This window comes from Chanodichthys erythropterus, chromosome 5, assembly GCF_024489055.1.
Source record: "Chanodichthys erythropterus isolate Z2021 chromosome 5, ASM2448905v1, whole genome shotgun sequence".
Taxonomy (NCBI): Eukaryota; Metazoa; Chordata; class Actinopteri; order Cypriniformes; family Xenocyprididae; genus Chanodichthys; species Chanodichthys erythropterus.
In genome coordinates this window covers 11,743,270-11,764,071 of record NC_090225.1, presented here as the reverse complement: position 1 = coordinate 11,764,071, position 20,802 = coordinate 11,743,270, and the positions used below count along the sequence as shown (strand labels likewise).

The 20,802-nt window shown below is 36.8% G+C and overlaps 1 protein-coding gene across 4 annotated transcripts in view; it reads right to left on the bottom strand.

Moving 5' to 3' along the window:
- cep170aa (centrosomal protein 170Aa) overlaps positions 1-20,802 on the bottom strand; it is a 49,666-nt gene that overhangs the window by 26,880 nt on the left and 1,984 nt on the right. For all 4 annotated transcript variants that reach the window (XM_067386076.1, XM_067386077.1, XM_067386078.1 and 1 more), the window contains exons 2-6: positions 9,220-9,361; positions 5,546-5,635; positions 3,354-3,432; positions 2,614-2,672; positions 2,279-2,450 (exon numbers count right to left, since the gene is read on the bottom strand). In XM_067386076.1, the coding sequence (XP_067242177.1) occupies positions 2,279-2,450; positions 2,614-2,672; positions 3,354-3,432; positions 5,546-5,635; positions 9,220-9,324 (505 nt within the window). In that variant the 5' untranslated portion in view covers positions 9,325-9,361. The remainder of the gene's footprint in view (positions 1-2,278; positions 2,451-2,613; positions 2,673-3,353; positions 3,433-5,545; positions 5,636-9,219; positions 9,362-20,802) is intronic.

Sequence of the window (20,802 nt, the reverse complement as noted above, 5' to 3'; positions counted from 1 at the left end):
GTGGAGGGAAGAACACTTCCATTTGCACAGGATCACTCTTAAATCAAAGGAATTGGGAAGAATGCTTTTGTTGTTCATAATATTGATTCAGTGCTGCAGAGTCTCTACAGAACTAAAAGTAGTTTTATTCATGTGCTATTCACAGATGCATCATGCAACTTTAACAGGCAGGGGTTAAGGGACTTTTGAACAAGCCTGACAATTAGCAGGATGAAATAACCAGGTGGCAATGAGATAAGAGCGCATGATAAATGCTACCCACCCTTGAAACACTGATGGCTGGAAAACAGGCATGGGCGTAGCGCTGTTCCCTTCTCTATTATTAAATACCCAGCACTTCACGACAGGGCTGAACCACAGTTCTAATTACATAGAGTAACACATAAACTACATGTGTGTTCAGATGGGTTAAAGTCTCAAATAAAACCCATTAAGCTGTGGTTTACAGTGATTTTAGAACAGCTAATAAGGGCATGATGCTACATATACCTGGCAAGGTTTCATAAATAAACACAAAGCAACAAAAATGTACTAATCTATTGATAACAAATAATAATTCATCTGCAAAGCAATGTATTTCTTCAGCAAAGTTTAGAAGAACAGTCGCCAAACAACACACAGAGCAGCAGAAGCGCAATAATACTGATGTAATGAGGTCACAGATGCGTGTTTATAGAGTATTTTACAACAGCTTTGAATGCTGCTCAGCCAATCATAACCAAGGGCCAGAACTATCCATTTTATAATATATTTTTACACACTTTGAAGAAAAATGAGTGGTGCTAGAGGGCGCTAAACTCGCCACCATCAATACTATGAATGTTGTGGGTGGTTACCAAGGTCTTGCTATGTGGTTGCTTAGGTTTTATCAGTGGTTTTTTATCATGTTTTTAGGTGATTGCTTACTGGTCAAAAGAGCCCATCTCAATTATATTCTCTAATATGCTAAAACCTAGATATGACTCTCTGATATGATCAGAACTCCTCTCCTCATCAAGCTGCATGATTTAAAGGGTTAGTTAACCCAAAAATGAAAATAACGTCATTTATTACTTACCCTCATGCCGTTCCACACCCGTAAAACCAAATTAAGATATTTTTGTTGAAATCCGATGGCTCAGTGAGGCCTGCATAGCCTGCATTTCCTCTCTCAAATACCATAAAGGTACTAAAAACATATTTAAATCAGTTCATGCGAGTACAGTTGTTCAATATTAATATTATAAAGCAATGAATATTTTTGGTGCGCCAAAAAAAACAAAATAACGACTTATATAGTGATGGACGATTTCAAAACACTGCTTCATTAAGCTTCGGAGCGTTATGAATCTTTTGTGTCGAATCATGATTTGAAACACGTGTCAAACCGCCAAACTGCTGAAATCACATGACTTTGGCGTTCCGAACTGCCGATTCGACACAAAAGATTCATAATGCTCAGAAGCTTCCTGAAGCAGTGTTTTCAAATTGGCCATCATTACATAAGTCGTTATTTTGTATTTTTGCCGCAACAAAAATATCCATCGCTTTATAATATTAATATTGAACCACTATACTCACATGAACTGATTTAAATATGTTTTTAGTACATTTATGGATCTTGAGAGAGGAAGTTTCATTGCTGGCTATGCAGGCCTCACTGAGTCATTGGATTTTACCAAAAATATCTTAATTTGCATTCGAAGATTAACGAAGGTCCTACGGGTGTGGAATGGCATGAGGGTGAGTAATAAATAACATTATATTAGTATCTCATTCATGTCCACAGCACAAATGGTGCGACCATCAATGCATGTGTGCAAGCCATTAAGAGTTGACAATGTTATCCTTAATTTTCCATATGTGACAAGCTTTTATCTATTTTCCATTACAAGGAAAAATCAGATGCAATCTTCTTTTTAGCCAGAGGGCCGTTTTGTCTTTCACAAGTGTCACATGTTTGTGTTGCTACTGTGTGAGGAGAATTAATGGGTTTTTTTCTGAATCCTGCCCTGGTGTTTGACCTGAGATGAGATGACAGAAGGTCAGATGCACCTGCTACTAGTGTGTCTTGATAAAAATAGACCAAGCTCATTTATGTCACCTTGCTTTGGTGAAAAGGGACAATGGTTTAGTCAGATGGGGCAGAGCAGTGGCTAGTCCAGTATTACTCATTTAAAGAGTCACATTATTTAATGATGAAACATGGTTTGCATCACCTACAAAGTTGTCTAAAAGCTCCAGACACTAATATAATTATCCATAACTTACACCCTGACATCACAAAGGTGGTTTTTACCTGGAATCTTGTCATCTCCTTTGTTAGCCTCTGCAGGTTTGACTGCTGGTTCAGCAATGGGCTCTGTGGGTTTGTTCACTTTGGCTTTGTCTGGGGAAGACTTGGGTGTTTTTAAGGGCTCTGCACAGGTGGGCTTCTTGCCCAGTTGAAGTTGGCTGGTGAACTTCTCATGCTGACAGAAAGGAGGGAGAACACAGTAAGGGCCAGAAACCTGTCATCTGACATTACTTCAGGAAAATGAACTACATAAAACAAGCACGTGCAATTCTGATAATACAAGTGCCAACATCTTTATAAATTGATGAACCAGCATAAAGATGTAGTGGTTGTTTTACCTTCAGAGCCTCCTCTGGCACGTGCAGCTCTCCTCGCACCACAGTGAACAGGTTGGTATGTGAGTCAGGTTAAGGAAGACGGTATCACAAATAGCTAAAAAATACTGAATGTCCATACACATTCACACAAAAGGGTTCAAAATTAACTTTTTGCCACCCTTTTAGACAATGTTCACATGTGGGCATCACCCGCAAATACTAGTCCACGAAACCATTTACGTCTAGGTCTACATTTCATTGTTGGCCATGCACATACACACAAAACTTCCTAATTATGAGTGAATTAACTAACTAAATTGCAATAAATCACATAAGGATAATACTAAGAAATACAATGAGTAAATTAAAAAACACAGACGAAGCCAGCTCATTTTCATTGCGACCAACACAATCTACCAATAGCAGCGCAAATTAAAAATAACGTGGTTTGGTAATCAGTTTGTTCAGATAATATTTTCCTCTGGCATTCCAAATAAGTTTTCTTCCTTCTACCATGTGCTCTCTGTTCTCTGTTGTGCCTCATCTATGGTGCAAATACCAGTAAATTGACTACCCCAAACCTTACGCTGCATGATTATTTAAATGCGTCTGAGAGGGAAACTCTTATGCATATGCAATAAGGTCAGTTTTTTTTTAACACCAAAAGAGGGTTTGTGCTGGCGCAAGCTGTTAGTAAATCTGGCCCTAGACCTTAAAAGCTTTCAAAGGAAATATCTGATGACAAGTGCATTGAAGGATATCATATCCAAACCTCAGTTTGTCATCAATCTTTAAAGTGATGTACATCTGTTCCTGGATCCTGACATCATTTACAAATGTCTGAAAATAAAAAAGACAAATAAATTTTACATTTTAGAGGGCTTTTCAAATGATACTGGTTGAAATACTTATGTAAAAAGTTCAAATCACAGACACAGAAGTTAATTTGTAGTCCACAATATGTACTGTACCCTACATAGGAAAACCGGTTTGGAGAATGGATATGAACTGTTTTGTATATTGAATTTTTAAAGACCATGTCAATTAAAAACATTAGAAACAAATGTCCAAAGCACTTAGTACAATTTTTTTAAAAAGCCTTTATGGAGCCTTAATAAAGGCTTTTTAATTGTTTGTACTATAAGAAGTAGGCAGATTGTATTAGAGGGAAGGATGTTCTCATTCACAGAGCATTTGATTGGACAAAAATCTGTGTAGTGCAGGATGAGCGAATCAATATTTTTGGTGTTTGCCCCAGAAGAGACTGTAATTTTAAAATGCGGATATACGTATGCTAAGAGGAAATTGTCAACATTTAGAAGTATTTAGAAGCATATAGACTATAAATGATCTCAAAGGTAACACACACAAACTAAAAGTCACAAAACAATAAATTATATTGCATTGGGTATTTTATACAGGAATAAAAAAAAAAAAACAAACAAACAAAGACTTTCCAAATTATCAAAGGATTAGACAGCTCAATCTGGCCTTTTTTTTTCAAAAGCCACTTAAAAATTTTACAAATTGAGTAATAATGACATGCTTTAATCTCAAAATCTCCTTGCTCTCCAAATCCCCATAAGACTGTACCTATACCTAAAGATCACCATACACTACACCCCATTAACCTGCCATTCATTAAGGCAGCAAGGCTTTTGTGTATTTGATGAGTTTGACTTCAAAAGTTCCCTGAACAAATGTTTTACAGATCCCTCTAAACATCTCACTACATTGAGAGTCACCTTACAAAGTTTGAAAACCTTCAGGGTGATTATAATGTGCTGTAAGGTCTGCTCTGTCTCAAATATCACCCTCTTCCTGCAAAGCCCAACAAAGAGGGGGAGGTAATCGCACTGACAAAGCACTTTCTACAGCATTCAAGTTTAAAATTTCCATTGAAAAGCTAAATCAATCTCCTCTGTCCTTCCTTCAATATCCAAAGACCTTAAGATATTTTGCTGGAATGTGGGGTCACAGTAGGGGAATTTGTGCATTGGCTGACTGTACGTTATTTCCCTTCATTCTGTGCAGTTTTCAACATGTGCCAACTTCAACTAAAGGAATATGGTAGTTTTATGCAATGTCTAGGCTTGTTGTGTGAGGGTTTTGTTGAAAATGGATCAACATAAGTGTAAATGGTACTGAATCTGCTAAAATTCTGTGTGCTGCACACACTAGAATAGTCATTTCCTGCCAAAACAGGACAGGAAGAGGAATTCTTAAGCATGACTCAACAGGAAGAGGTTGTAATTTGTGTGAGTGGCCCCATGAGTTCTGATTTAGTCAGAGATTCTACTGACCTCAAACAGAGAGACATAATCTAAAACAAACACATAGCACAGTCTCAGGAAAAGCAGGCTGCACCTCAATATATTACTAAGCTTTAGAACTACCACACAGTAGTAGACTCAAGTATGAAAAGGGAAGTTTAAGTTTATTTAAAATTAGCAAGGAAATATGAATCTATTGAGATTAAGCAAGAGGATGAATATACATAAAATGGAAGTTAAAAACTTTTAAAGAACCTAGCCTTTATTTTTCACAATAACGTTTGGTTGACTGTACATTATCTTGCATGTTACACACTGACTGACTAAGTGCAAAGTAAATGGATGTGATTCATTTAAACTGAAATTATTTCATTATGTAGAAAGCACATTTATGTAGAAAACTGGCTGCCTGGTCATCAGAATGGCATGACTGACCAATCCCAATCAAGTATTCTAGAGAGTTGTGAAAAAGGTTTTATTTATTCCTCAATAAATATTTATTTATTTAATATTATTGAACTTACTCTAATTTAATATAATTTACTTACTATAATTTACTATACTATTGTGTTTTATGTAGAACTTTTCACAATTTGTTTCTTTAAAGTCAGTGGCATTCATCAGATATGTACCATTTTTATCAGTTTTTTACCATTCCATTCACTTTTGCTGTTACTCACCCCATTTAAGCTTCCTAGATCCTTCACTTTGTGCTCGTCACTGCTGGACTCATAGTTGATAACAGCGTGCTGCTTGTCTACACTGCGAGACTGCAATCACATACAGGTAAAAGCAGGAGTTACAAACCTGAGACAGTTTGCACTTAGCATTATCGCTTCATAGATTTGTTATTTTTGGGAGCTAGTTTATATGTGGTCACATAAGTATTTCACCTTGTAGCAATGACAGAATTTGAAGGTGACATCTCACGTTTTCAACATACCAGACATCTGATGAGAAACATTCTCTTACACAAGTATTGCAGATTGGTTGTAGCCTCAAGTTGGTCACATTAGCGAAATTTTGTGGACAAAAAAAGTTCCATTGTCTACTGTCAATAACAGAGATGTAAGAAGCACAGCCCACAAAGATCTCACTTTCAAACCAAGCGGTTTTCTGTTGGTCAAAACAGTAAATTCACGTGACCATCTTGAAGAAGTTGCAAAATCTTAGTGGGGAAGTCTTTCGCCCATTTGAGAAATTCTTTATCGAGTGGATTCCAATTGAAATGACTGGATTTTGTCCATGAAAATTCACCAAAGTGGTAAATGTTTAATGTTAAATGTCAGAATGAATTGTTTAATTTTAAGGCACTTTATCTTCATTTAAATAATGCGATGATCCACTAGAGGAAAGACCAATCTCTACACCTCTTGTTTGCAGACATAATAATGACAAGTGAACAAATAAATGCAAATAAAAGCAAACACAAAAGTTTAATGAGTAGTCGAACCTATATGTGCTGATGATAAAACACCTAAAATGAGTGTACATGAACACAGTGATCTATTTTAAAAGAGAAATATAATACTTTACCAATCTATTTTGAGACAAACCATGTGACCACTAAACGTATTGTAACGCAATCACATGATCAGATCGAGTTTGATTTATGCTTGACCCTAACATGGAAAGGTCAAAAGAGGGAAATGGGGGTTTCCTGACTAAACAAAGCCTTGTTTATGTCTACCAGAGACTAGTGTTTAAACGCCTGAGTCAGTTTGTTCATCTACAGTCTACTATACTCACCATTTTAAAGGCTGGTCTATAGCTAGCCTGTTTCATTATGCACCAGAAACTGGATTTAAGACAAGGCTTTTTGTTATTGTTTCAGATTGATATTTCCATTAAAGACTTTTGACCAAAATGTTTCCTCAATACCTCAGAAGGCCCTTTTCACCTCAGAGTTGCTATGCAATTATTAATGTGTTGTGAGAGGGTTTTAGCGCCTTGTTGCTAATGATTCTATGAGTTACACAGTACACAGCTTTTCTTCAAGTGGCTTATATTACATTTGCAGAGTTTGTGTTGTGATACGTCAAGTTTGTTTTGGAGTTGGACGAGGTTACTCATCTCTCCAATGACACGAATGACACTCTCTCCCTCAATGTTTGGCGTTACAGTGTATGATCTCGTAGTTCAAAACTGTAGTACATCTAAAAGTACCCCTTGAGCTGTTTGCCCCACTTTCTATTAATAAAGCAGCATGACTAACACGTGTATACTGATGCTGAGGTAGATAGTAACAGTCATGCCACTTAGCTGGAACACAACTTTCCTCCTGGGTATGACTTAATCTGTCTCCATCCTTCCTATGATCATTACACAGAGCTTGTGAAGTACACTACTATTCAAAAATTTAGGTTCGATTAGATTTTTGAAATATTTCTGAAAGTCTTTTGTGCTCATGAAGGCTGCATTCATTTAATTAAAAATATAGTTAAAAAAAAGTAATATTTTAAAATGTGATTTATTCCTGTGATGGCAAAGAATTTTAAGCATCATTACTCCAGTCTTCAGTGTCACATGATCTTTCAGAAATCATTCTAATATGCTGATTTACTCAAGAAACATTTCTTATCATTATCAATGTTGAAAACAGTTGTACAGCTTAAAGGTGCCCTAGAAAAAAAAAAGATGTAATATAAGTCTAAGGTGTCCCTTGAATGTGTCTGTGAAGTTTCAGCTCAATATACCCCATAGATTTTTTTAATTCATTTTTTAACTGCCTATTTTGGGGCATAATTATAAATAAGCCGATTCAGGGCTACTGGCCCTTTAATTCTCCTGCTCCACGCCCACGGAGCTCACGCTTGCCTTGAACAGTGCATAAACAAAGTTCAAACAGCTAATATAACCCTCAAATGGATCTTTACAAAGTGTTCGTCATGCATGCGGCAGATTATGTGAGTATTGTATACTGTTATATTGTTTACATTGATTCTGAATGGATTTGAGGCGGTGCTCCGTGGCTAACGGCTAATGCTACACTGTTGGAAAGATTTATAAAGAATGAAGTTGTGTTTATGAATTATACAGACTGCAAGTGTTTAATAATGAAAATAGCGATGGCTCTTGTCTCCGTAAATATACAGTAATAAACGATGGTAACTTTAACCACATTTAACAGTACATTAGCAACATGCTAACGAAACATTTAGAAAGACAATTTACAAATATCACTAAAAATACCATGTTATCATGGATCATGTCAGTTATTATTGCTCCATCTGCCATTTTTCGCTGTTGTTCTTGCTTACCTAGTCTGTTGATTCACCTGTGCACAGATCCAGACGTTAAATGGCTGCCTTTGTCTAATGCCTTTCATAATGTTGGGAACATGGGCTGGCATATGCAAATATTGGGGGCGTACACCCCGAGTGTTATGTAACAGTCGGTGTTATGTTGAGATTCGCCTGTTCTTTGGAGGTCTTTTAAACAAATGAGATTTATATAAGAAGGAGGAAACAATGGAGTTTGAGACTCACTGTATGTCATTTCCATGTACTGAACTCTTGTTATTTAACTATGCCAAGATAAATTCAATTTTTCATTCGAGGGCACCTTTAATATTTTTGTTGCAAAGTGATACTTTTTCAAGATTCTTTGATGAAAGAAAGTTCAAAATAACATTTGCTTAGAATAGAAACCTTTTGTAACATTCTAAATGTCTTTACTGTCACTTTTGATCAATATAATGCATCCTGGCTTTTTCTTTCAGAAAAAAATGTACTGACTTTCAAACGGAAGTGTAACAGCTCTCCAAAACCTTGTTGTCTAATACCTACATAGGGAAGCTACATAGGCAGTATCCAAACAAAAAAGTTAATAAGGGACAGATTTGGTACATTCAACATAGGAAGCAACTCATGCAATTAGCGCTCAACTCACATTTAATTCCAAAGAAGTTTGAACAGTGTCGGTCAATATTGAGCCAGTGTTCTGACATTTAACCTGGGAGCACTGAACGTAAACAGCGTAAGAGAATGACATGAAGAGAGGATATTGTTTAATAAAGTTGTTATTTTTGTTTTTGTTTTGTTTTTGCGCACAAAAAGTATTCTTGTTGCTTCATAAAATTAAGGTTGAACCACTGCAGTCATGTGGACTATTTTAATGATGTCTTTAGTACCTTTCTGGACCTTGAAAGTGGTGGTTAAATTGCTGTCTATGGACGACTCATAAACCTCTCGGATTTCGTCAAAAATATCTTAATTTATGCTTTGAAGATGAATGAAGGTTTTATACGTGTGGAACAACATGATTGTGAGTAATTAATGACAGAATTTTAATTTTTGGGTGAACTAACCGTTTAATAGTTTTAGTTTTAACACTGAGAGACACTCTTCCTGACCTGTAGCATAAGCTCGCAGTCATCACGACCCACAAAGATCATCTCACGGGGCAGCCGGTGCCGCGTACCCCCGCTGCTCACGAGGAACCAGGACGTGAGGCTCATCTCTGCACTCTTCTCCAGCCTCAGTCCCTACGTCATCCTGATGGACAGATAAAGAAAGAGGGACATTTATGAAAAACTTTCTATCAATAACATTCCATTTCTCACCCCATACAAATATTTATTAAACTTTTACAAAACAAAAAAAAAAAACAGTGGACTTTTATAAAGAGATCATGTCCGTCCCACACAGACGTTTAAATTTGAACCGACAGTGGAATGTGGGTGGAGGGAGAGAGAATGATCCGTTAGACCGCGCTGAAATCTGCTGCATGCTGACTCTTTTCTGAAGCTACAGAAGCCTGGGACGCTTCCCTCCTCCCTCGCTGCCTATGATCATTGCCAGATGCGGCAGGAAGTGATGTAGGCAACTTGGCTGTACACCCTACTGGGCTCTGGGATTTTTTTTCCTTTCTATGAAAAGGAGGTCACATTCAGCTGCTCCGGGCTACAGCTGCAAATGGTCTGGGGAGAGGAATTTAATGTATCCTCCTGACATACAAACCCACTTGCCCCTTCTAGGTAACCCAGTGATACTCTTCTTGAACCTCTTCTATTTGACAAAATACATGGTACTCCAAAGTATACCATGGTAGAACATGGTATATGTTCAAAAACATAGTATTTCAATGGTATATCAAGTCAAGTCAAGTCATCTTTATTTATATAGCGCTTTTTACAATGCAGATTGCATCAAAGCAGCTTTACAGTGATAACTGGCAAATAATTTTGGCTGCACAGCATCTCTAGAAGAAAATGGTGTCATTGTCCAGCTTAAAGGGTTAGTTCACCCAAAAATGAAAATAATGTAATTTATTACTCATCCTCATGTCGTTCTACACCCTTAAGGCCTTCATTCATCTTCGGAACACAGATATTTTTGATGGGCTGATTTCAAAACACTGCTTCGGACCCTTACGAATCGAATCAGTGACTTGGATCTCCTATCAAACGGCTAAACTGCTGAAATCACTTGACTTGAAATCGGCCCATCACTATATTGTTGAAAAGTCATTATTTTGTTTTTTTGTTGCACAAAAATATTCTCATTGCTTTATAATATTAAGGTAGAACTACTGAACTCGCATGAACTGTTTAAAATATGTTTTTAGTACCTTTATGGATCTTGAGAGAGGAAATGATATTGCTGTGAAGGCAGGCCTCACTGAGCCATCGGATTTAATCAAAAATATCTTAATTTATGTTCCGAAGATGAATGAAGGCGTTACGGGTGTGGAACGACATGAGGGTGAGTAATAAATTACATTATTTTCATTTTTGGGTGAACTAACCCTTTAAATAAATTCAGTATTGATTCATTCCTTTGTAAAAATCACTGTTTATTAATTTAGTTAAAGGGTTAGTTCACCCAAAAATGAAAATTCTGTCATTTATTACTTACCCTCATGCCGTTCCACACCCATAAGTCCTTCATTAATCTTCGGAACACAAATTAAGATATTTTAGTTGAAATCCGATGGCTCCGTGAGGCCTCCATAGGGAGCAATGACATTTCCTCTCTCAAGATCCATAAAGGTACTAAAAACATATTTAAATCAGTTCATGTGAGTACAGTGGTTCAATATTAATATAATATAAAGTGACGAGAATATTTTTGGTGTGCCAAAAAAAACAAAATAACGATTTATTTAGTGATGGCCGATTTCAAAACACTGCTTCAGGAAGCATCGGAGCATAAATGAATCAGTGTATCGAATCATGATTCAGATCGCGTGTCAAACTGCCAACAGCTGAAATCATTTGACTTTGGCGCTCCGAACAGCAGTTTCGACACACTGATTCATTTGTGCTCCAATGCTTCCTGAAGCAGTGTTTTGAAATCGGCCATCATTTTTTTTTGCCGCTCCAAAATATTCTCGTCGCTTTATAATATTAATATTGAACCACTGTACTCGCATGAACCGATTTAAATATATTTTTAGTACCTTTATGGATCTTGAGAGAGGAAATGTCATTGCTCCCTACGGAGGCCTCACGGAGCCATCGGTTTTCAACTAAAATATCTTAATTTGTGTTCCGTAGATCAACGAAGGACTTACGGGTGTGGAACGGCATGAGGGTGAGTAATAAATGACAGAATTTTCATTTTTGGGTGAACTAACCCTTTAATTAATCTATACATCGGCTCTGGAGAAAACAGTAATGTCATTGTCCAGCTCAGTTCAGTTTGCATACAATGGTGTCAATGCAGGCAGATAAAAACATTGCTGAATATAAAGTGTCCCCAACTAAGCAAGCCAAAAGGCGACAGCGGCAAGGAACCCAAACTCCAACAGGTGACAAAATGGACAAAAAAAACCTAGGGAGAAACCAGGCTCAGTCAGTGGGCCAGTTCTCCTCTGGCCAACAACGAACAGTGCATGATTACGATTCAGGCAGCATTACAGGTCATAAGTCAGATTTGGGATTGCAACAGTCAAAATATTGAATCCAGATTCATCTAGTTGAAGATCGGATTCATCACGCTGGTATGGACATTGCTGTATATGTCTACAAAAAAAAATAATGGAGGTTGTTGTTTGTGTAGTCTGTAAGTTATTTACAGCAACGTACAACCTCAAACATAGATGGACAGATGAAAAACAGTAGATCTCAGAGACATCTTTAATTATTATTGAGAGCATGTCTGTGTCACCTGGAAGACCCTCACCACTAATATCATAAAACATTCACAAGCAGCTAGAGCTACTTCACGTTGGGTATAGTGAAAGCCTTTTCTTTTTTTTTTTTTAAAGCAAATCACTATGACAACATCTTGATCAATAATGTGTGCCGTTTTGATAAATGGGCCCCATATTTGCTGAGAGTGCACTATGATTATAAAACTTGAGGAGCTGGAACACAATATCCACTCACTGAAATCCAATTAGGCTGACCTCCACTTACAAATTCTAAAGGTCCACTTATGGATGGAAAGTAGATGCAACCAAAATTTTTTAAATTTACATAATATAAACACACTTACTACAAAAATATAAATAATAATAAATTATTGTTTAGGGTTTTTCTTTTTTTTTCAAGTTTGTAATGAGAATGATTTACTTTTGTGTATTTTCTGTACTTTTTGACAAATATGTACTTTCGTTATATGTTTTCGTCTATATTTCTTCCTTTTATAACTTTTTTTGTATAATAAAAATAAAGGGGAAAATAAGAATGTATTTACATTTATTGTATAATAACTCTTTTGTCATTTACATTGTGTAATCTTTTGTCATTTACACAAGTACAAAAAAAGTATTTTCTTTTTAAAAGCCCAAAAAATAAATTTCCAAAACCTAATCATGTCTGTGCTTTTATTCAGCAACAGAGTTGTGATATTGCTTGTAGGTTTGGGACAACCTACAATAGATTAGATTATATCTTGGGAGCTTGCAAGGAATAGCTGAAACACTAGCAGCTGGGTTTTCTCCTTTCTGGAACACAAGCATTAATCGAGCAACCACAGGAAAGCCTTTATACCCGTCAACTACCCACGGAATTCAGGAATAAGCACAACGTGGCAGTGGCACTCTGATGTGGCATGATATAAAACTTTTCTTTTTATAAGACATGAAAGAGCTTTGGAAGCTGGAGAATGTTGGTCGTCAGTACCTTCTGATGAACACGTGCATTCAAACCAATCTCAATCTTCAAACCCATCACAAACCCTGCATGGCTGCTGAGACAATCTTGAGAATAAAAATACTTAAAGACTTCATTTAAAAGCTTAAAGTGAGAAGGCAAATCTGCCGACTTAACTCAGAGTGAGCTTCACCTTCTTAGAGGCACATGCATGCTTAAGATTTCAAGAGTCGCCGAATAGACACATCACTTTCTATTGAACGAGCTCTGTGCCCCCAAAAGCTCCCCCCTTCTTCCAAACTGAGCGACATATGGTGTTTTTAATGGGTGAAAGGGTGATTTCACCATGCTGGCTGTGAGTGCATCCTCCCGCCTCAATGTCTGAAGAGATGGATTGTTTTGGGTTGACTGAGTGAGTTTGAAATGAACAGGAAGTGTTGCTAACGCTTCCTCCTGCTCATCTCTGAATCTCTGTCATCTTTAAGAGGAATAAGGCACTGACTCACTCTGGAATAAAAGAAGCAGCGAAGCTGGAAACCACCATTTAATAAGGAATAACAACTGGAACAACTAAAATGTGATGGATTATGATGTTTTTGTTGTACTACACACAAGAGTAAAACATTTTCAGACTGGGGTTTTTCAAGTATGAAGCTCTCGCATGACTTTCTGCAAGTCTACACCCATCTAATGAGATCTCCAGCCAGATGATGACACAACCGTGTAAGTGTCCTCCCTAATTCCCCTGACCTCATATCATGACCCATGAGTACTAGCCTGACCCATCTCTCCTGCAGCCCAGTCTAGCCAACAGACACTCTTAAAGGAACAGTTCATCCAAAATTCAAATTCTGCCATTTATTGACAAACAAGTCAATAAATGACACATAATTAATGGCAAGCATGCAAACCATGAACAAAGTGCACACATTTGGATTTGTGCAGAATGAGAGAGGTAGCCTACATGAGCCAAAGTTATTTGTAAAGTGCATCTCCTTTGCTTTCAATAAATTTGTACTGAATACCCTTACATTTAAAGGATTTGTTGTGGAGTGAGGGAAAGTACTATTTACATTATTTCTGAAAATGTGACTTATCAGTGTTTTTTCTCTCAACAGTGCAATTCTGACCCGGTGCAACTTATTTTCCAAAAAAATATGGTATATGGAAAACAGCATAGCAATATTTTGCATCTTTTGCGCTCCACAATAGAAAGAAAGTCATACAGGTTTGGAACTACATGAGGGTGAGTTAATGATGAGAGAATTTGCATAGTGGGATAACTATCCTTTTCAAACTTACTGTGTGAGATTAACACTTCATGACAGACAGGGTTTAGGTACAGCTGATGTAATGTGACATGAATGTCGCTCTTTCAGAAATGTAACGTTTCACAATACAGTGATGTCTTCGTGTCTGTGAATGCCAAGTTAAGGTTACAAGTCAATGGAGGTAATATGATGTAGCAAGGAAAATAAACACTGAATTATAACAACACTGTTAAAACAGTGAGTGAAAAAGTCAAAGTCCTCACTGCTGCCATCAGTATTCACTGAGGCATCACAAACTGTTCATTTTATTGTCTCGGTTCATTGCTTTTATCTTACCACACTCAGAAATTAAATCTTCTTCATTCAGTTTCTCTTACAAAGAATTTGGTTTGCATTATCAAAAAATTTATTCTAATTTCCAAAAACAGATGCTCCAACAATAAGCCTGAGGGCATCTGAGCCTTCTGTCTCAAACAAGGCATCTAACTACATTTCTGACTCTCCAGACAGTATACGCTAATCTATTTTAAGTGCATCTCTATATGCTAATGTTAGGAGGTAAATCGATCCACAGACATCCTCAATGCTTGGGAAGAATACAGCCAGTGGGCTTGACAGAATGAACAGTGGACTTTCATTCAGATAATTCAAGTTGATGTTTGTACTGGAAGAGAATAGATTTAGTGTCTTGTGTGTGAACAATGCATGTGCCATTCACCTTACTACAGTACATGCACTCTCTCCACAGAGCATATCCTTCTGATGTTGATAAATGCGACACAATGCATTGTGCCTTTAGCAGAATTCCTTTAAATGGGTGATTTTGATGATAACTTTCCAAGAATTATCTAAAGGTGCAGTCACATTAGCGAAATTTCAGTCCAAAATTCAGGTCATTGTTCATTATCAATAGTGTAGTAATATAAGAAGTACAGCTCACACAGAAGTCACTTTCAAACCAAGCAGCTTTCTGTTGGTCAGCATAGTGAATTCATGTGACCAACTTGAACATGAGTGAAATCTGCATAAGTAAATATTTCGCCCTCACAAATAAACTAAAAAACATATGAATGTTCAAAAATCTAGAAAAAAAAAATAGTCAACTTCACTAATCAAACAGATGTCAGGTGTTGGACTATCGTGATGGTCTATATTCCACAATGGTGTTATTTAAATGCTACTACATTGTTCTTATGAATAAGGATGTTCCGATCAGGATTTTTGGGGCCGATCACCAATCACTGGAGGGAGTATCGGCTGATACCAATGCCTGATACTGATCATCGAAATAAATAATACTGAATGATAAATCGAAGGCTTCAAACCTTAACAAATATAGCATTCCTCTGAAATAAATAATTAAAACAACAACAACAGAACAAACAGAACAGAATCTTTATCAACAGAAAGTAACCAAATTTAAAACAACACTGCATAGTCTTCACTGTTTAATTAAATATAGAGTAATCCTACTAAATCTACTAAAGAACAGTGAGTAGTTTTCTCTTTGTCTTTTGTTGTTTGATTAACATCAAGGACACCGACGGCAGCAAGTATATTAGGCTGCTGTCACTTTAAGACCTAATGCACAGATCCAATCCTGATACACATGCCATTTATTTCCCAAATGTTTATGTTTACTTAATGGGATGGTTCACCCAAAAATGCACACCCTCATGTTGTTCCAAACCTGTATGAGTTTCTTTCTTCTGATGGACACAAAATAAGAAATTTTAAAGAATGTTGGGACAGTTGACAGTAGCCATTGACTTCCATAGTATTTTTTTTTTTTCTGCTATGGAAGTCAGTGGGTGCCATCAACTTTCTAGTTACTCACATTCTTTAAAGGTACCCTAGAATCAAAAATTGAATTTACCTCGGCATAGTTAAATAACAAGAGTTCAGTACATAGAAAAGACATACGTTTAGTTTCAAACTCCATTGTTTCCTCCTTCTTATATAAATCTCATTTGTTTAAAAGACCTTTGGAAAACAGGCGAATCTCAACATAACACCGACTGTTACGTAACAGTCGGGATCATTAATATGTACGCCCCCAAAATTTGCATATGCCAGCCCATGTTCAAGGCATTACACAAGGGCAGAACGTCTGGATCTGTGCACAGCTGAATCATCAGACTAGGTAAGCAAGCAAGGACAATAGCGAAAAATGGCAGATGGAGCAAAAATAACTGACATGATATTTTTAGTGATATTTTTAAATTGTCTTTCTAAATGTTTCGTTAGCATGTTGCTAATGTACTGTTAAATGTGGTTAAAGTTACCATTGTTTATTACTGTATTCGCTGAAACAAGAGCCGTCGCTATTTTCATTTTTAAACACTTGCAGTCTGTATAATTCCTAAACACAACTTCATTCTTTGTAAATTTAGCCCGTTAGCCACAGAGCATATAGCCTCAAACTCATTCAGAATCAAATGTAAACATCCAAATAAATACTATACTCACAGGAATCGATGCATGCAGCATGAATGACGAACATATTGTAAAGATCCATTTGAGGGTTATATTAGCTGTGTGAACTTTGTTTATGCACTGCACTGTATAACTGCACTTATAGTCGAGAGCTCGGTAGGGCAGGGAGCGAGAGACTTAAAGGGGCTGCGCAGCCTGAATTGGTGCATAGTTAATGATGCCCCAAAATAGGCAGTTAAAAAAATTAATTAAAAAAAATCTATGGGGTATTTTGAGCTGAAACTTCACAGACACATTCAGGGGACACCTTAGACTTATATTACATCTTTTGAAAAGACGTTCTATGGCACCTTTAAAATATCTTCTTTTGTGTTCAACAGAAGAAATAAACCCATACAGATTTGGAACCACTTGAGGGTGAGTAAATAATGACAAATTTTTCATTTTTGGGTGAACCATCCCTTTAAGGCATAACCGACTGTGTTTAAGCGAATACTCACCAAGCCGGGCATTTTGACATTTCTGTGTGTATTAGACCATTTAGCACAAACCTGAAGCCCAAATTACACTCCGCTTGTCTGTGTTCCACTCCGGAAGCATGCGCACAAAACCGCTTGAGGAACAGTATATCTTTCACAGATTAAAGCAGTTTTAATAACTCTTTGTATTATCGAGCACGTCCTGCAGTTTAGCAACAGTAGACTGCAGTTTACGACGATCACTGATTTAGCTGATTTGGATGTTAAGTTTCAGCATTTAGGGAGGAACGAAAGAGCTCCACTGTGAAGGAAAGAAATGCATTAAAATCACACAGCCCTAGTTTCTTGCTGTCATTGTAGTCTCTCCTCAATGACGTTGCAATTTTTTTGTCCTTTTCAGACACCTGGTCTGGGCTCAACGCTAAGGATTTTTTCTACTGGCCCGGTCGGATTGTTGTTTTCATTGTCTTTGTTACATTTAACCTCAATAAATAGGTTTATGACACCAAAAGCTATTAGATTAACTCACTTATATTTTAAATATTGTTAGACAAATAAATAGTAAGTAATAAAATAAAAACAAATAATCAAATTACGAGTAATAGCACAAATAAATACAACAGAACAAAAATATAAATGAAATAAATTGTGCTTTTCAAGTTTTTCATGTAGGTTTAAACTACATTTTCAGGTACAGAAATTGAAATCTAATGTATAGCTAAATATATAACTATAGATTAAACTTTATTAAAGTTAATCAGTCAAGAGCAGTTACAGATGCATAAAAATGTTTTTAATGTTGAAAATATAAAACGTTAAATACTGTTACTTGAAATTAAAGGTACAATATGTAAAATTTTTGCAGTAAAATATCCAAAAACCACTAGGCTAGTGTTATATATTTTGTCCAGCTGATTACAAACAATGTCTCTAATGTTTTCAACTACTTGTAAATCATGAGAAAATTCCCATTCTAAACCGTGACACGGGGCAGTGCAGTCGCCTGTCAATGACGTCAGTTACCTTTGTTACCGCCTTTACTGACGTAGAAACCACATGACAATAGTGCCGTGGACAAATGCGGAAGTAGTGTCTAGCGTCCAGCAAACCACTAGCTTGCTTCAAGCAGTTCCTTATTTACTTCTTGCACGTTTTATGGTGGATTGTGTTACTTATTTATGGAACATAATTACTGTTTACCATCTGCCGCTGGTTCTGTCGACAAGGACAGCTCCCGTAAACTCATGACCGGAAAAGCGGAAGCGGCGCCGGCGACTGTGTCATAATAAAAGTCCCGCTGCTCGTGAGGCGTGTGTTGATCAATCGCTCCAGCTCCTCGTTCAGCTCCCACAACACTCGGTCCTGCTCTGCTTCATACTACAGTAACGTTAATAATCGCATCCACGAACATGAGTTCTTCCAGACTCCAATCCCTATTCTTTTGCACCGTCCTTTGAGATGGAGACCACATGTCCCAAGTTTCCGCTCTAAAACTTGGCGTCATCAAACTACGCCTTTGTTTTGAATATGCTTCTAGCGACCTCTAGCGGAAAAAAAAAATCACAAATTGTACCTTTAAGAAAAAAAAAAAAAAATGAAATGCGAAATTAAACCCGCCAGCAGGTGGCAGTGAATCACTGTTAATGAGCGAATCAGAGTCAACCGATTCATTCCAGCGGCTGATTCATTCAGGAAGTGTTGCTCAGAGACACAAAACAATTCTGTGGACTTTGAAACTATTTTCGTTGCCGAAATACAGCGAAACAGACGATTTGGTGTGTAAAATGTAAGTCATTTGATATTAAGTTCTTGTTCATTAAACTGTAACGTTAGGCTGAATAAAATCAATATCACATTTATAACTTAATCATGCTGATTTGGAGAAAAACCGCACTCTTTGTGTAATATTGGTTAACTATATTAAATTATATAAATATGAAATATATACAGGGGCATTTTTGCCCCTTATCTTGAATTCTGGGGGCATTCTAAATGTATTTTAATAGACTAAATCACGCAGTTAATGCGTGCATCTAAATATGCACGCGCGTCACGTAGTGTATGCGTGCACTCAATGGGTATTTTTTTTTTTTTTTTTGTAAAGTGAGGGACATAATCGATAATATCAGATCGTTAAATCAACAATTACGATATATATCGCACACCCTACAGCACTGTCCCGATCGGGCTAGTGACCTTTCCGTCTACTGTCCCGAGCGTCGTTCACACGTCGGGCAGTCCTACTACATATACATTATACAAAATACAAGTAGAGTTCAGTTACTTTAACATGAAATATAAATAAAATTAATTTTCAAAGCTACGGTCACTCTGGGCAGGAAATGAGGCCAAAGCAGTAAAACGCTGAGAGAGCAAATTTGGGGATGTTGTAGAAGTACCATATGGCCATGAGAAGCAGACATCTCATTTACATCATCAGCGTGTGGCAGCAGGAAGAAAGATCCATCATTAATCCAAATCTAATACACTGGTGACTAGACCTATCAGAAACAACAAAATGTGTCCGTTGGGTGGTAATAAACATACATAATGACATACTTGACCCAACAGACCTACTTATGCAAATCGACAACTAATAAATATTTCTGACTAAGGGGAATTTCTGCAGCATGTTCAGACGCCAAATTAGAATTATTATATTTATTTTGTGAATTAAACTACTGTTTAAATGGTCAGTAAGATTTGTTTTTGATGTATTTTAAAGACATATTATGCTCACAAAGGCTGCATTTATTTGAACAAAAATACAGTAAAAAACATTAAAATAACATTAAAATTCTATTTTAAAATATAATTTATTCCTGTGATGACAAAGCTGATTTTCAGCAGCCATTACTCCAGTCTTCAGTGTCACATGATCCTTCAGAAACACTTCAAAACACTGTGTTCAAAGTCATCCAGTTTGAAATGTTGACTACAAACACAGAAGTTTTTCAGATTTTCAATCGTGGCATTTTCTCCCCAATTGTTTCCAGCCTTTAGCCATTGCCTACAATTCACTGGATCCTTCACCGGGAACTGAGAATAACTCACTCCTGATGTTTACTCTTTGAATTCTTGCACCCAGGAACAATAAACACCATTATTCATTTAGTATTTCCCACTAAAGCAATGTGGTATTTGCATATCCATAGCAGACTAGTGCCCAGTGCAATATGGGTGTTGAAGTTTTCCTACATATTCAGCAAAAAGAAAGATATAACAATAAAACAATTTTTTTTTTGCCTTTCTAATGCATAGGCAGACAAACTTTATTGAAAGCCCATTTTGCCACTGTGTCTACTGTATACTGAACTGTGTTCAGAAACGTTTACTCTATACACCTTCAGGCATCTACCGCACTTCAATTACCAGTTACAATCAGTAGACCAGATATAAGCTGGGGACAACAAATAATGGAGCACAAATACAGGTCACAACTAAAGAGCAGGATTAAGCCAGCCAGTGGGCATACAGGATCCAGACTGGCCTGAAGATGACACAATAGTCTGATCATCACACATAGACAGCCATTTATATGGATTTACAATGTAGCGCTGACAGCATGAGTCCCAGCAAAAAGCTTACGATATTAAATTTAAAAAATACAAATGCATGGTCATTTTGTAAGGTTTATTAAGAATCATCACTTATATACTAATTCTCTGATAATAGAATGGACTGCGAGCATGTGATTCTCTCTGTGTACT